We start from the raw sequence: 16,424 nt of genomic DNA on the forward strand, positions 1-16,424 counted from the left end.
GCTCCCCCATATCTCCTCTCTCACACAGACTGCTCCCCCATATCTCCTCTCACACAGACTGCTCCCCCATATCTCCTCTCACACAGACTGCTCCCCCATATCTCCTCTCACACAGACTGCTCCCCCATATCTCCTCTCACACAGACTGCTCCCCCATATCTCCTCACACAGACTGCTCCCCCATATCTCCTCACACAGACTGCTCCCCCATATCTCCTCACACAGACTGCTCCCCCATATCTCCTCTCTCTCACACAGACTGCTCCCCCATATCTCCTCTCTCTCACACAGACTGCTCCCCCATATCTCCTCTCTCACACAGACTGCTCCCCCATATCTCCTTTTTCACACACATAGACTGCTCCCCCATATCTCCTTTTTCACACACATAGACTGCTCCCCCATATCTCCTCTCTCACACAGACTGCTCCCCCATATCTCCTCTCTCACACAGACTGCTCCCCCATATCTCCTCTCTCTCACACAGACTTCCCCCATATCTCCTCTCTCACACAGACTGCTCCCCCATATCTCCTCTCTCTCACACAGACTGCTCCCCCATATCTCCTCTCTCACACACACAGACTGCTCCCCCATATCTCCTCTCTCACACACACAGACTGCTCCCCCATATCTCCTCTCTCACACACAGACTGCTCCCCCATATCTCCTCTCTCACACACAGACTGCTCCCCTATATCTCCTCTCTCACACACAGACTGCTCCCCCATATCTCCTTTTTCACACACATAGACTGCTCCCCCATATCTCCTCTCTCACACAGACTGCTCCCCCATATCTCCTCTCTCTCACACAGACTGCTCCCCATATCTCCTCTCTCACACAGACTGCTCCCCCATATCTCCTCTCCCACACAGACTGCTCCCCATATCTCCTCTCCCACACAGACTGCTCCCCATATCTCCTCTCTCACACAGACTGCTCCCCCATATCTCCTCTCTCACACAGACTGCTCCCCATATCTCCTCTCTCACACAGACTGCTCCCCATATCTCCTCTCTCACACAGACTGCTCCCCATATCTCCTCTCTCACACAGACCGATCCCCCGTATCTCCTCTCACACAGATTGCTCACACTCTTAGTATTAGATAAGCCCCTCCCCCTACACACCCACATCGGTCATGTGACCATTTTAACGCGCCTTTTACACATTTGAAGGTTTAAACTTTTTGAACTGTTACTAATACTGACTGATTACTCAGCAGCCGGAGATGCAGGAGAAGAGCCGAGCTCCGGCCGAGGACTGCCCTGAGGTAATCCATGTACAAAGTGGCGGTTCTCCTCTTTATCACTGTAGTTGTGCTCTGCAGGTTGTTCTGGCACTGGTTCTCCTCTGTGTTACTGTAATGTACCATCTGCAGAGTGTCGGGTCTGATAATAGACTGCGGGTTATTCTGTGACTTGTGGTTCTCCACATGGTTGTCTGCCGCTCCATTCAGACGGGGGGAGCACAGGCCCCTGTTCTAGGTTTTGCCACCAGTGTCAGGTGAGTGCTGGTCCGGCTACCAGAACGGGGCCCCTGTAGTAAAAGAGAGGGCCCCCCGCATGCCTGGTATTCTCTCCATTCACAGCTATTAGATCTCTGAAAAGAGACGAGCGCGTGCACTTCCCTTAGCGCTGAAGGTAGGATTGTACCGGGCGTCAGGACTGGGGGCTGCGGTCCGCCTCAGGTAACCCCTCAGGTGCCGGGCAGTGGCCACAGGGGGCCCTCCTCCTCATTGGTGGCAGTTCCGATCAGAGCCCCAGCAGTGTAAGGCCTCTTGCACACAAACTTTTTTTTTTGCCATTTACATTCCGTTTTTTTTTTTTCTTTAGGGTCCATTCACACGTCCGTAATTTGGGTCCGCATTAGTTCCGCAATTTGCGGACCCATTCACTTTCAATGGGGCTGGAACGGATGCAAATCCGCATTTCCTGGTTCCGCATTTTCGGGATCCGCATCCGTTTTTTCGGGATCCGCAATTTCGTTCTTGGAAAAAAAATTGAACATGTCCTATTCTTGTCCGCAATTGCGGACCAGAAAAGGCATTTTCTATTATAGTGTCTGTGATGTGCTGATCCGCAAAACACTTACGGACGTGTGAATGGACCCTCATTCTGTATATACGGAACCATTCATTTCAATGGATCTGCAGAAAAAACGGAAGGTACCCCATATGCCTTCCATTTCCGTTTTTCCATTCCGTTCAAAGATAGAACATGTCCTATTATTGGAACAAAAGGTATAGGACGGCTCACCCTTTTAATGGTGATGTATAGGTGCTCCAATCTAGTGCGACACCCTACTCACCAAGTCAGTCAAATATATAAAAGTGAATGGGCACTCTGATAAATGGAGTCACATATGGAAATAGATCAATATCGAGAATTTATTAGTATCACACAATAATATACCACATTGGTATATTGGTATTGACTATTAAAGGACCCTAACATATGTTAAAAAATATACAATAAGAAAAATATGTATATATATATATATATATAAAAAAAAAAAAATTGTACAATCAATATAAAATCATATAAAATATGAGTGGTTGGTTCCACCTATCGGATCCCAGACAGGAAGGAACCAGATGTTGGCACAATATGGAGGCTAAATCAAACAATCTCTATAAACATAACGGGCACAGTTCGCTCCGCAATATATGTATCCTGATAGGTTTCTATTGAAAAAGCCTCTGATGTAATGGGGCGGTTTGTAGGTAATATTCACAGATATGAGGTCAAAGTTCTAAAGTTCCTCAGAGATGAGTAAATGGTAATCCTACAATCGTACAAGCTTAGGTTTGCTTTTTGGAGAATAATAGTCCTTTCTTATTCCACAGTTATATGCGTGTATCGGTAATAGTATTCAACCGATTGGTGGACAATGACACTTTCAGATAGAACGTTGTTCTGAATAGATTACACAGCAGAAGGTGATTGTTAAAGGGCTTCTGTCACCCCACTAAAGTGATTTTTTTTTTTTTTTTTTGTGGCTAGTTAAATTAGTTATATAGCGATATATGAAAATATAATTGTGTTACTTACATTGATCCAGCAGTTTATTCAAAAAACGAAGTTTTATAATATGTAAATTGGGTCTCTACCAGCAAGTAGGGCGTCTACTTGCTGGTAGCCGCAGCAGAAATCCGCCCCCTCCTCTTGTTGATTGACAGGGCCAGCCGGGATCTCCTCCTCCGGCCGGCCCTGTCGGCTTTTCAAAAATCGCGCGCCTGTGTGGATTCGGCGCAGGCGCTCTGAGATGAGATGAGGCTCGTCTTCTCAGAACTCCCTCAGTGCGCCTGCGCCGATGACATCACCGAAAGAGAAGACATCATCGGCACAGGCGCACTGAGGGAGTGCTGAGGAGACGAGCCTCCTCATCTCAGAGCGCCTGCGCCGAATGAACACAGGAGCGCGAATTTTGAAAAGCCGACAGGGCTGGCCGGAGGAGGAGATCACGGCTGGCCCTGTCAATCAACAAGAGGAGGGGGCGGATTTCTGCAGCAGCTACCAGCAAGTAGCCGCCCTACTTGCTGGTAGGGCCCGCATTTACATATTATAAAACTTCGTTTTTTGAATAAACTGCTGGATCAATGTAAGTAACACAATTATATTTTCATATATCGCTATATAACTAATTTAACTAGCCCAAAAAAAAAAAACACTTTAGTGGGGTGACAGAAGCCCTTTAAGGCAGTTTAGTAAGCTCTCAGTGTGAGCAGATAGTACTCACGTTTAGCAGCCTCAGTTCGTGGCGTCCCACGTGCTGTAATTGTATGATAAGCTTACCTACTGTTTCATCTAATGTAAAAGATCTTTCTTTGGTTGTATACCGGATCTTTAATCTTCTGCTGGATTATAGCTGTGTCGAGCTGTTGCACACGCGATCCCGATATTTCCACTGGTTGTACAATCAGTGGGATTCCTTTAGCGTCCCACGTGTCTCAAAGTCTATAGAGCCCCAGTGTTTAATGGTGAGGCGGCTGTGTGCCGATTCCTTTCAGAATGGCAAAATCGGGATTCCGCTAGTGGGTACCTTTGGTGAAGCGCTTCACTTGTGGACCATCCGATCGGTGTTGTCCGACATATATGACCAGCTGTTTTAATCCAATGACCGAGTGTTACCGCCAGACGCGTTTCGGGGACTATTCTTGTCTCCTTCCTAGCCACTGAGGAAGGAGACAAGAATATTTTCATATGTGACTCCATTTATCAGAGTGCCCATTCACTTTTATATACCGTATTTTTCGCTTGATAAGACGCACCTAGGTTTTTGAGGAGGAAAATAATAAAAAAAATATTTTGAACCAAAAGGTGTGCTTTTGGTAGCTTTTGAACTAATGGTGGTCTGTGGATGACGCACTGTTATGGGGGGGATCTGTGGATGACACTGTTATGGGGGGGATCTGTGGATGACACTGTTATGGGGGGGGATCTGTGGATGACACTGTTATGGGGGGGGGATCTGTGGATGACACTGTTATGGGGGGGGGGATCTGTGGATGACACTGTTATGGGGGGGGATCTGTGGATGACACTGTTATGGGGGGGGATCTGTGGATGACACTGTTATGGGGGGGGATCTGTGGATGACACTGTTATGGGGGGGGATCTGTGGATGACACTGTTATGGGGGGGGATCTGTGGATGACACTGTTATGGGGGGGGATCTGTGGATGAGGCACTGTTACGGGGGGATCTGTGGATGACACTTATGTCATCCACAGATCCCCATAAGTGTCATCTACAGATCACCCATCAGATGCATCAGTGTGGAGGGAGGAGGCGGAGACACTCATGGCGGGGCCCGGTGCAGTGACTCTACTCTAATACACCGGGCCCTGCAACTGTTAAACATTCAATCGGATCTATATCTAATAGTATATGCTCTGTACGGCTCTTACTGTAGTACTGTAAGTATAGCACAGACCGGCATCTCCATTGGTCATGCGCCGCCTGCCCCAGCTCCCTCCTCATGCGCCGCCTGCCCCAGCTCCCTCCTCATGCGCCGCCTGTCTACTTATCTCACTTTATGAATGAACAGGCAGGCGGCGCATGGCAGAGGGAGCTGGGGCAGACGGCGCATGAGGAAGGAGGTGCGGCAAGCGGCGCATGACCGATGGAGATGCCGGTCTGCGCTATACTTACGGTACTACAGTAAGAGCCGTACAGAGCATATACTATTAGATATAGATCCGATTGAATGTTTAACAGTTGCAGGGCCCGGTGTATTAGAGTAGAGTCACTGCACCGGGCCCCGCCTCCTCCCTCCACACTGTCACTGATACTTCGCTGGCCGCGCTGTGCAGCATAGCAGCCAGCAAAGTATTCGCTTTATAAGACGCACGGCCATTTCCCCCCCACTTTTGGGGGGGAAAAAGTGCGTCTTATAAAGCGAAAAATACGGTACATGTCCTATTATTGTCCGCATAACGGACAAGGATAAGACTGTTCTATTAGGGACCAGCTGTTCCGTTCTGCAAGAAACATAATGCACACAGATGTCATCCTTTTTTTTGCGGACCATACGGTCGTGTGCAAGAGGCCTAATCCTGGGGCTCTGATCGGTTACCATGGCAGCCAGGACGCTACTGAAGCCGTCCATGGTCAGCTCCATGCTGCTGCGTGCACTATGCGCAGGGCAGCAGGGACCGTGTGAGGTCCTAGTCACCATAATAGACATCTATCAGGGTGAATAGGACAAGGGATGAAAAGATCCCGGGTTCTGGGCCCTAAGGGGGAAATAGTTATTAAATAAAAAGTAAAAAAAAATAAAATAAAAAATATTAAGCATAAATCACCCCCTTTCCCAATTTTACATATAAAATATATAAACAATAAATAAACATATTACATATCGCCACGTCCGAAAAGTCCAAACTATTAAAATAATAAAAAATCTCTCCTATGTGGTGAACTTCATAACAAAAATAAAAACCATTTTTTAGTCACCTTGTTCCCCCAAAAAATAGGATAGGACTGTTCTATTATGGGCCGGACGTTCCATAAAATGTGAAATGCACGCGGCTTTTTTGGTGTGTGTGTGTGTGTGTGTGTTTTTTTTTTTTTGGCCTGGTATCACAGTACTTTTTTATGGTATCGAAAACAAATCAAATTTCGGTATCGTGACAACCCTAAGGCCCCTTTCACACGGGCGAGATTTCCGCGCGGGTGCAAAGTGTGAGGTGAACACATTGCACCCGCACTGAATCCAGACCCATTAATTTCTATGGGGAAGTGCACATGAGCAGTGATTTTCACGCATCACTTGTGCGTTGCGTGAAAATTGCAGCATGCTCTATATTGTGCGTTTTTCACGCAACGCAGGCCACATAGAAGTGAATGGGGCTGAGTGAAAATTGCAAGCAAGTGCGGATGCGGTGCGATTTTCACGCACGGTTGCTAGGAGACGATCGGCACGGGGACCCGATCATTATTATTTTCCCTTATAACATGGTTATAAGGGAAAATAATAGCATTCTTAAAGGGTTCTGCACTTTGTTTTAACTGATCTATCCTCTGGATAGATCACCAGCTTCTGATCGGCGGGGGTCCGACACCCAGGACCCCTGCTGATCAGCTGTTTGAGAAGGCAGCAGCGCTCCAGCAACGCCACAGCCTTCTCACTGTTTACTGCTGGCCGAGTGACGTCACGACTAGTATCGACTAGCGTGGGCGGGGCTAAGCTCTATTCAAGGGAATGGAGTAAACAGTGAGAAGGCTGAGGGGCTGGAGGGGTAAAAAAAAAATTTAAATAATTTAACTCGCCTTAATCCACTTGCTCGCGCAGCCAGGCTTCTCTTCTGTCTTCATCTTTGCTGTGCACAGGAAAAGGACCTGTGGTGACGTCACTGCACTCATCACATGGTCCGTCACATGATCATTTTTTACCATGGTGATTGATCATGTGATGGACCATGTGATGAGCGCAGTGACGTCATCAAAGGTCCTTTTCCTGTGCACAGCAAAGATGAAGACAGAAGAGAAGCCGGGCTGCGCGAGCAAGTGGATTAAAGGGAGTTAAATTATTTTTTAAAGGTGTTGTCATATCCTAATTTTCACCCCGGCAGCCCCCCCTGATTTGAGCATCAGAGCAGTTCATGCTCCGATGCTCTCCATTGCCCTGCGCTAAATCGCGCAGGGAAAAGGCATTTTCCGGAGTTCCAGTGACTAACCGGGCTCTCCATGGGGCTGCCAGGAAGCCGGTGATGTCACCGGCACTGATGGGTGGGCTTTAGAGCTGCCCTAGCCAGTAAAATGGCTAGGGCAGTGCTAAAGCACGCCGCTCAGAGCCGGTGACATCTCCGAATACACTGCTGGGCGAAAGCCTCCGCCCTGCAGTGTGTTATTGTAAATAAAAGAGCCCGTGCCCTGCGCGATCTAACTCAAGGCAAGGGAGCGCATCGGAGCATCATCATGGGGGCTGCCTGGGTGAAAATATGGGTATGTCCAGGTTCAGAGCTGAACCCCTTTAATTAGCAGCACTTGTAAAGAGATGCTTATATGCAGTGCGGTGCGGGCCGGCGGGTGACGACGGAGCATGAATAACGGCAAGCGCTTCACTCGCGCTCTGCGGCCGAATAACACAAAGGAATCCTTAATGCAAAATATTTGCATCGAGGATTTTTTTGTTGAGTTACTTGATTCAATCGAGTAATCGTCTCAGCCCTAATTATAATGCATTGAGTCTACATCAAAGGAGCTGCGTTCAGGCCGGGAAATAGCGCTCACTCATTCCCGGAACAAACGCGTTCGTCTGAACTAGGGCTGAAACTATTACTCGATTTAATCGAGTAATTCGACACAAAAAAAATCCTCGATGCACATTTTTTGCATCGAAGATTCGTTTGTGTCATGTGACCACGGAGCGGGAGTGAAACGCTTGCTATTACTCCCGCTCCGTGGTCTCCCGCTGCGCTTGGAATACTTATCTTTCCAGCAGGCGGCCTCCGGACACTCCACAGTACGTCCATGGTCCCGCGCTGCTCTGACCTCCTGACGTACGCACGCCGTGACCTGACGCACTGTGTGACGTCAGGAGCAGAGCAGCGCAGAACTATGGAGTGTCGGCAGCGCCCCTGCTGGAAAGGTAAGTTGGTGAAACCGAGGGGGTGGGGCGCAACTAAGGCCAGGCGCCTGGAGTGCACAGCGTCATAGTAACCAATGACACTGTGCAATCCGGGTGTCAGGAGGAGCATGGCAGCAGAGATTATGGCACAATAGGGGGAGAGCTGATGGCACAATGGGGGCAGAGCTGATGGCACAATGGGGGCAGAGCTGATGGCACAATGGGGGCAGAGCTGATGGCACAATGGGGGCAGAGCTGATGGCACAATGGGGGCAGAGCTGATGGCACAATGGGGGCAGAGCTGATGGCACAATGGGGGCAGAGCTGATGGCACAATGGGGGCAGAGCTGATGGCACAATAGGGGCAGAGCTGATGGCACAATGGGGGCAGAGCTGATGGCACAATGGGGGCAGAGCTGATGGCACAATGGGGGCAGAGCTGATGGCACAATGGGGGCAGAGCTGAATGCTCTGGGGTGGGGGAGAGCTAATGGGGCAGAGCTGATGGCAAAAGGGGGCAGAGCTGTTGGCACAAGGGGGGCAGAGCTGATGGCAGAGCTGATGGCACAAGGGGGGCAGAGCTGATGGCACAAGGGGGGCAGAGCTGATGGCAGAGCTAAGGGGGCAGAGCTGATGGCACAATGGGGGGCAGAGCTGATGGCACAATGGGGGGCAGAGCTGATGGCACAATGGGGGCAGAGCTGATGGCACAATGGGGGCAGAGCTGATGGCACAATGGGGGCAGAGATGAATGCTCTGGGGTGGGGGAGAGCTAATGGGGCAGAGCTGATGGCACAAGGGGGCAGAGCTGATGGCACAAGGGGGGCAGAGCTGATGGCACAAGGGGGGCAGAGCTGATGGCACAAGGGGGGCAGAGCTGATGGCACAAGGGGGGCAGAGCTGATGGCACAAGGGGGGCAGAGCTGATGGTGTTGGGGACTAATGGCAGGGGGTCTGATGAGTTTTTATAGAGGAAAACAGTCTATTATTTTTTTCTTATTAGATTACTCGATTAATCGTAAAAAATAATCAATAGAATACTCGATTACTAAAATAATCGTTTACTGCAGCCCTAGTCTGAACCCAGTCTAAGACGCCGATCGTGCTGAACATCCAATCAATGGAAGCCACAGATCACTACAAAGACCCGTTTGCTGTTATCACAGATCAACCATGAACAGTTCAGAAATCGGCGTCTGTTGTACGTCCGTCTTGTCGCTGTTCTCGGGGGCGTAGCTTCTGCCTACTGTGGATGGCGCCCGCGAGTGGTAGGTGATTCAGTTGGTTAATGCATACAAGATGTGGGGCTAAGGGTCGGACGCCATAAAGCAGCCGATCTAATGGGTTAAATGGCCGTTCCCGCAGCTGGTGGGCTACCTTAGTGTTCCGGCACCAGGAACCTCCTTTCCTGCATCCGGACCGGGATCTCCTCCTGCAGCTGAAGCGGACATTTAACCCACCAGGATTACTGGTCAGAACCCGGGTCCAGGGGCCACACAGAGCTGAACAGGAATGGGGGCTTAACCCATTAAGAACCATAATCCACCTGCTGGGGGGCATATCTTCCGGGTGCTGCAATCATTCACATGTCTATACCTGGTACCTGCATGAGTCTCATTAGGAATAACCCTCATCATGCGGCTCACATTATGTCTTCCCGCTCCCTCGTTATGGGTCTCATTATAGGCCCCTTGCAGACGAGCGTGTCCGGATTAGGTGCATTGCGGCAAAATCGCGCGAGTAGGTACGCAATTGCAGTCAGTTTTGACTGCGATTGCGTTCCGTTGTTCAGTTATTATCGCGCGGGTGCAATGCGTTTTGCACACGCGTGATAAAAAACTGAATGTGGTACCCAGACCCGAACTTCTTCACAGAAGTTCAGGTTTGGGTTCAAGGTTGTGTAGATTGTATTATTTTCCCTTATAACCATGTTATAATTTAACTCCCCTTAATCCACTTGCTCGCGCAGCCCGGCTTCTCTTCTGTCTTCATCTTTGCTGTGCACAGGAAAAGGACCTTTGATGACGTCACTGCGCTCATCACATGGTCCATCACCATGGTAAAAAGATCATGTGACGGACCATGTGATGAGTGCAGTGACGTCACCACAGGTCCTTTTCCTGTGCACAGCAAAGATGAAGACAGAAGAGAAGCCGGGCTGCGCGAGCAAGTGGATTAAGGTCAGTTAAATTATTTAAAATTATTATTTTTTTAACCCCTCCAGCCCTATTGTACTTTGCATTCTGTATTACAGGGGTTCTGCACTTTGTTTTAACTGATGACCCCTGCTGATCAGCTGTTTGAGAAGGCAGCAGCGCTCCAGCAGCCCCTCAGCCTTCTCACTGTTTACTCCGTTCCCTTGAATGGAGCTTAGCCCCGCCCACGCTAGTCGATACTAGTCGTGACGTCACTCGGCCAGCAGTAAACAGTGAGAAGGCTGTGGCGTTGCTGGAGCGCTGCTGCCTTCTCAAACAGCTGATCGGCAGGGGTCCTGGGTGTCGGACCCCCGCCGATCAGAAGCTGGTGATCTATCCAGAGGATAGATCAGTTAAAACAAAGTGCAGAACCCTTTTTGAATGCTATTATTTTCCCTTATAACCATGTTATAAGGGAAAATAATGATCGGGTCCCCATCCCAATCGTCTCCTAGCAACCGCGCGTGAAAATCGCACTGCATCCGCACTTGCTTGCGGATGCTTGCGATTTTCACGCAACCCCATTCATTTCTATGGGGCCTGCGTTACGTGAAAAACACACAGAGGAGCATGCTGCGATTTTCACGCAACCCCATTCATTTCTATGGGGCCTGCGTTACGTGAAAAACACACAGAGGAGCATGCTGCGATTTTCACGCAACGCAAGTGATGCGTGAAAATCACCGCTCATCTGCACAGCCCCATAGAAATGAATGGGTCCGGATTCAGTGCGGGTGCAATGCGTTCACCTCACGCATTTCACCCACGCGGAAATCTCGCCCGTGTGAAAGGGGCCTTAGTCTTCAGGGTGCAGAGTATATTTGCTGAAGCGCTGCTGCCTGTTCACCAGTTAGACAGATCATAATCGTTCCTACTATTCAAACTATTGCATTTCCGGTACGCATTTTTTGGCGATTCCACGTGGACCCATTAATTTCTATGGAGGTTATCTGTGTGCTGTCCGCAGCTGTACAGAAAATTGTACAACCTGTCCTGTTCTTGTCCGTTTTATGGACAAGAATAGGCATTTTTACCAGTGCGGGATGCAAAAAGACTGCATCCGTATTTTACAGATCCGTGATTTACGGACTGCAAAATTTATACGGTGTGAATGGGGCCTTATCCATAGGCTTGGTCATAAGTGTACGATTGCTGGGACCCCTGACGATTACTAGGACATGGGTTCCCGAGTCCCTGTGTGACTGGAGCTGTAGTGTGCAGGTGTCACTGCTGGATTGCCAGTTAGGCCTCGTTCACGTCTCCATCAACCAGATCCGGCACAAGGCGGCCCATTGACTGTAATGAGGTCCAGCAGTGATCCGACGGTCGGTGTTTGTGCCGGATCTGCTTGATGGAGATGTGAACAAGGCCTTACAGAGCTTTACTCTCCGTCCTATAGAAATGAATGGAGCAATCGTTACACGTGGGCACCTCCTCTCCATTCATACAGGGGACTTGGAGACCCCCGCTCTCATGATTGGTGCAGATCTCGGCGATCAAACATTTATCACCTATTCTGTGCAAAGCTTCTTTATGGGGAAAACCCTTTAAGTTCCAGAAAACCCCAGAGTACGTTCACATGTGGCCGATTTGTGGCATAAATTTCTGCGACTGAAAATCTGTAAAAGTGAGAATGGAAGACAGTACTGTATGAACATCACCCTGTAAGGGGGTTTTCAATGATAGATTTTCTGGGTATTCCCGTCTGAAAGATCATCAGATCATCTTTTAAAAGTTTACACTGGTGCCATACAGATTTTTTGTAAATAGCTTATATGATTATTATTTTTTATAATGCACCCATTTAGAGAAATGCACTTCCCTCTTACCCCATTGTTGACTTTTGCCAACCCATAGATACGGCCACCTCTATAGGCCGCGCTTGCGCGGACCACTCTCCCTTTTCACCCAGGCGGCCGGCGATTCAGACTAGTACGCGCACGTCAGTCATAGCAGTCATGGAAGCAGCTAACATTGTTGGCCTTAAAGGGGTTGTCCACTTCTGTCCTCAGGACAAGCCATCGATATCTGATCGGCACCGGCGCACACCTCAGCTAGTGCAGTAACCAGCTCCATCCACCATATAGACTGAGCTAGTGGCTCCTGCAGAACAGCTGGTGGGGGCTTGGGGTGTCAGACTCCCCCCCAGGTTTTCCAGGCGTTGTAGCTCAGCCCCCTACTCCTGAATGCTGCAGGGCCTGTTGTCGATCACCTCTATCATTCCGTGGATGTCATATACCTGCTTTATACATGGGATTTGTATCTTTCATATAGTTTGTATCATATATTTCAGGTCGATGCAGAAAACAGGATTCCATTGAAAGCAGGTGAAAAATGTGAGACCCCAAGAAAGTCCTTCTTACAGCGTTATGGTAAATGTCACCGCCTCATAGTGTGATGTCACCTTACCTTGCATTACAGAGGTTGTCCCACAAAACCCATTTATTTGCTATCCACAGTATAGGCGCAGGGCTGGGCGACCTGCGGCGCTCCAAACTACAATTCCCAGCATGCTCCATTTATTACTATGAGAGTTCTGAGAAGAGCAGAGCAAGTATGCATGCTAGGAGTTGTAGCTTCACAACAGCTGGAGTGCCGCAGGTTGCCCACCCCTGGAGCATCTGATCAGCGGGGGTCTGACTGCTGGGATGTAGGAAGAGTATGGCATGCACGGGTATAGACCCCTATCTGCTGTAAAAGCCCCTTTATTTCTGTACAGTCAGGAAAGTCCCAGGTGGTCACCAGGGGAACTGAATGTGTTTCAGGTCTAGATATTAATTTCTTAATAAACCTTTTGTACACCTGTACATCTCTGCACGCACCGCTGCAGCCAGTCACTGTTCGCAGAATTAAGCCTCATGCAGACGTCCGTGGAGCACAGACCGCGAAATACTGGACTGGCATTGCAGGAGCGCACAGAGTCATTGGTTGCTATGACGCTGTGTGCTTCATGCCGCTGCTGCTGTACAGTAATACACTCGTATAGATCATACGAGTATATTACTGTACTGCTGCGGCGGCACAAATCGCACAGCGTCATAGCAACCAATGACTCTGTGCGCTCCTGCAATGCCAGTCCGGTATCTCACGGTCTGTGCTCCACAGACGTCTGCATGACGCTTTAGCGGTTTGGGTACTGACTTACAACCACTGCGAGAGAGGTGAGTGTGATGCAGCACGCCGTCCCCACCCCTCCCCCGCTGCAGTACAACTGTTGTATTCAGGATAGGAAACGATCAGTCATGGTCTGGAGATGGGGGTGGCTTCTGCCGCTCGCTGTGGGCTTTAGCGGGTCAGTACTGACAGACCGCTGAAATCGGCCAGATCGACGCTACACTATATTGACTTGATGAGAGCAGGATACGGCAGCTCAATAAGAATGTAGACTGCAATGGTTAATTTATTGCAGTCTATAGGAGAAGCGATCAGAGGATCACATTTTCAAGTCCCCTAGCAGGACTACGGACACGTTTTGTAATAAATAAATAATAAATTAACATTTTTACACTAATTTATTTGGTGGAGAAAATAATTTCTCCAATTGGTTGTCTTTATTTTTCTATTCTTCTTTTTGTTCTACAGCCTTAGGTGCTTCCTATGCACAGCAGGCTGCTCTCAGTCAGTTTACAGAGAATCTTGTATCTGACGGATTCTCTGTAACTCCTCCTCACTCCACACGGGAGCGCGCACTGTCATTTACTCCCCCCCCCCCCTTTCAGGATAGCCGAGCAGTGCAGAGTGTCAGCTGTAACATACAGCTGACACTCTGCTTGAAACGGCAGACATAACCCCTTCCATGCTGTAGTCCTTAGGAACTGCTGTATAGAAGGGGCTAACCATTAGGGTGGGAGGGGTTAACCCCCTCCCACCCTGTTCAGTATGGCCCCCCCTCCACCCTCTCAACGCTGCCGGACAGAACACTGCCTGCATCTGGCTTGCCATGGTTTTTCTGTAAATGAAAATACACTGCAGTACACTATACAGAAGAGCCATCAGACCCACTGGATGTTCAAGAATTAAGTGGGTCTGGGTCAAAGTGTTAAAAAAAAAATATTTATTTTTTTAAAGGAAAAGAAATGAAGAAAAAAAACTTCTTCCTATATCCACACATATAATTGTTTAAAAAAAATTAAAAACACAAAAAATGTTTGGCATCGCCGCGTCCGTAACGACCTGATCTATAAAAGGATCACATTACTTTTACCACACGGTGAATGCCCCCAAAAAATAAATAAAAATAAGCTGTTATAGTAACAATCAAACCGTCATCTAATCCTGCAAAAAATTAGACCCTACCTAAGACAATCGTCCAAAATATGGCTTTCAGAAAGTGGAGACACAAACGCTTTTATTGTGTAAAACCGTAATAAATAAAAATGCCCATATTGGGTATCTCCGCGTCTGTAACAACCTTTCTGGTGAATGCCAGGAAAAGAATAAAAAAAAATAAATAAAAAAAAGCCATGTTTTATCACCTTTTCATAAAAAACAAACAAAAAAAAACAATAAAAAAGTTATGTGCCCCAGAATGGTACCAATCAAACCGTCATCTCATCCCGCAAAAACGGAGACCCTACCTAAGACAATCGTCCAAAAAATAACAAAAAATAATTAGCTTTCAGAAAGTGGAGACACAAAAACATGATTTAAAAAAAAAAAAAATGCTTTTATTATGTAAAATAAAATTTTAAAAATGCAAATATTAGGTATCGCCGTGTCCGTAACAACCTGCTTTATAAAAATATCATGTGATCCAACCTGTCTAGTGAATGCTGTAATGTTCACAATTAACATTGACAACCCCTTTTAATAAGCTAAAAACAATCCAGATTTTGGGTGGGTCCAGAAGTGACATTCATTTCAGTGCACATTTTATTTTCCAGGAAGAAGTGTGACCGTCCCCCTTTGGCTCCTCCTGCTTCTACTGGTTATTATCATATTAACCATTGTTCTACTGCTCGTCCTTGTTGGCACAGGTCAGTGTCCAGTATTTCATGTCCTCATTTAGGCAGCGTTCACATCTGTGTTGGAGATCCGGTGCAAATGCCGGCTGTTGGCCGGACAAAAAACCACTGCATGCAATGGTTTTGGTCAAGCCAAAACCCGGCATTTATGCCAGAAATCTGACGGATCACCGCCGGATCTCATTGCAGTTAGTAGAGGATCCGGCGGTGAAGTAGAGGATCCAGCAGGCTGCTCTGCACTGGAACTGCCTGCCAGATCTCTGAACGGAGATGTGAAGGAGGCCTAAGGGTGAAGTCATCCCATAATGTTACCCCCTACCCATGGGGCATTAAGAATAATTGCCGGGATCATGTGACTCATCGCTTTCATCTGCCGTCCTGGGTGGCGCCCAATTATCCCCCCCACAATGTCAGCCTGGTAAATATATCCGTGTGACCGACATAATAACCAAAAATGGTCATTTTATAGAAAGCTGTATAAATAAGAATGCCGGGAGCACAAGGCCTTTTATACGTTAAAGGGGTTATCCAATGCCCCCCCGGCAGTGCTGGGAGGTCAGGACGGGAGCACTCGCTGACTGACACTCTTGAGAGTCCAATGCATGGAGCTCGCTTGTGTAAGGCCTCTTTCACACGGGCGTCATGTTTTTTGCCCGGATAAGATGCGGGAAAATGTGCGTTTTTTTTTTTTTTTCGCACGAGTGCAAAACATTATAATGCGTTTTGCACGCGCGTGAGAAAAATCGGAATGTTTGGTACCCAAACCCGAACTTCTTCACAGAAGTACCGGGTTTGGGTTAGGTGTTCTGTACATTATTATTTTCCCTTACGCTGGGTTCAGACCTGAGCGCTCTGTATGCGCGATTGTATCGCGCGTTTACAGACGCGGCTCCGGAACAAGCGAACGCCCATTGTCGCGCGTTCCCACTGAAGTCTATGTACGGGAACGCGCGACAAGACGCCCCAAAGAAGCTCCTGTACTTCTTGGGGCGTCGGGCGTTTTACAGTGCGATCGTACGCGCTGTAAAACGCTCAGGGGAGAACCATTTCCATAGGGAATCATTGGTTCTTGCCTGTTGAGCGTTTTACAGCGCGTAGGAACGCGCTGTAAAACGCTCAGGTCTGAACCCAGCCTAATAACATGGTTATAAGTGAAAATAATACATTCTTAATACAGAATGCTTAG

General features: G+C 48.2%; 1 protein-coding gene across 1 annotated transcript in view; it reads left to right on the top strand.

Annotated features, from left to right (window-relative positions):
* The first annotated feature begins 1,198 nt into the window (after positions 1 to 1,198).
* LOC121003892 (early activation antigen CD69-like) overlaps positions 1,199 to 16,424 on the top strand; it is a 35,932-nt gene continuing 20,706 nt past the window's right edge. The window contains exons 1-3 of the mRNA XM_040435832.1: positions 1,199 to 1,276; positions 12,568 to 12,646; positions 15,158 to 15,250. Coding sequence (XP_040291766.1) covers positions 1,235 to 1,276; positions 12,568 to 12,646; positions 15,158 to 15,250 — 214 coding nt within the window. The 5' untranslated portion in view covers positions 1,199 to 1,234. The remainder of the gene's footprint in view (positions 1,277 to 12,567; positions 12,647 to 15,157; positions 15,251 to 16,424) is intronic.

Source organism: Bufo bufo, chromosome 6 (assembly GCF_905171765.1).
Source record: "Bufo bufo chromosome 6, aBufBuf1.1, whole genome shotgun sequence".
Taxonomy (NCBI): Eukaryota; Metazoa; Chordata; class Amphibia; order Anura; family Bufonidae; genus Bufo; species Bufo bufo.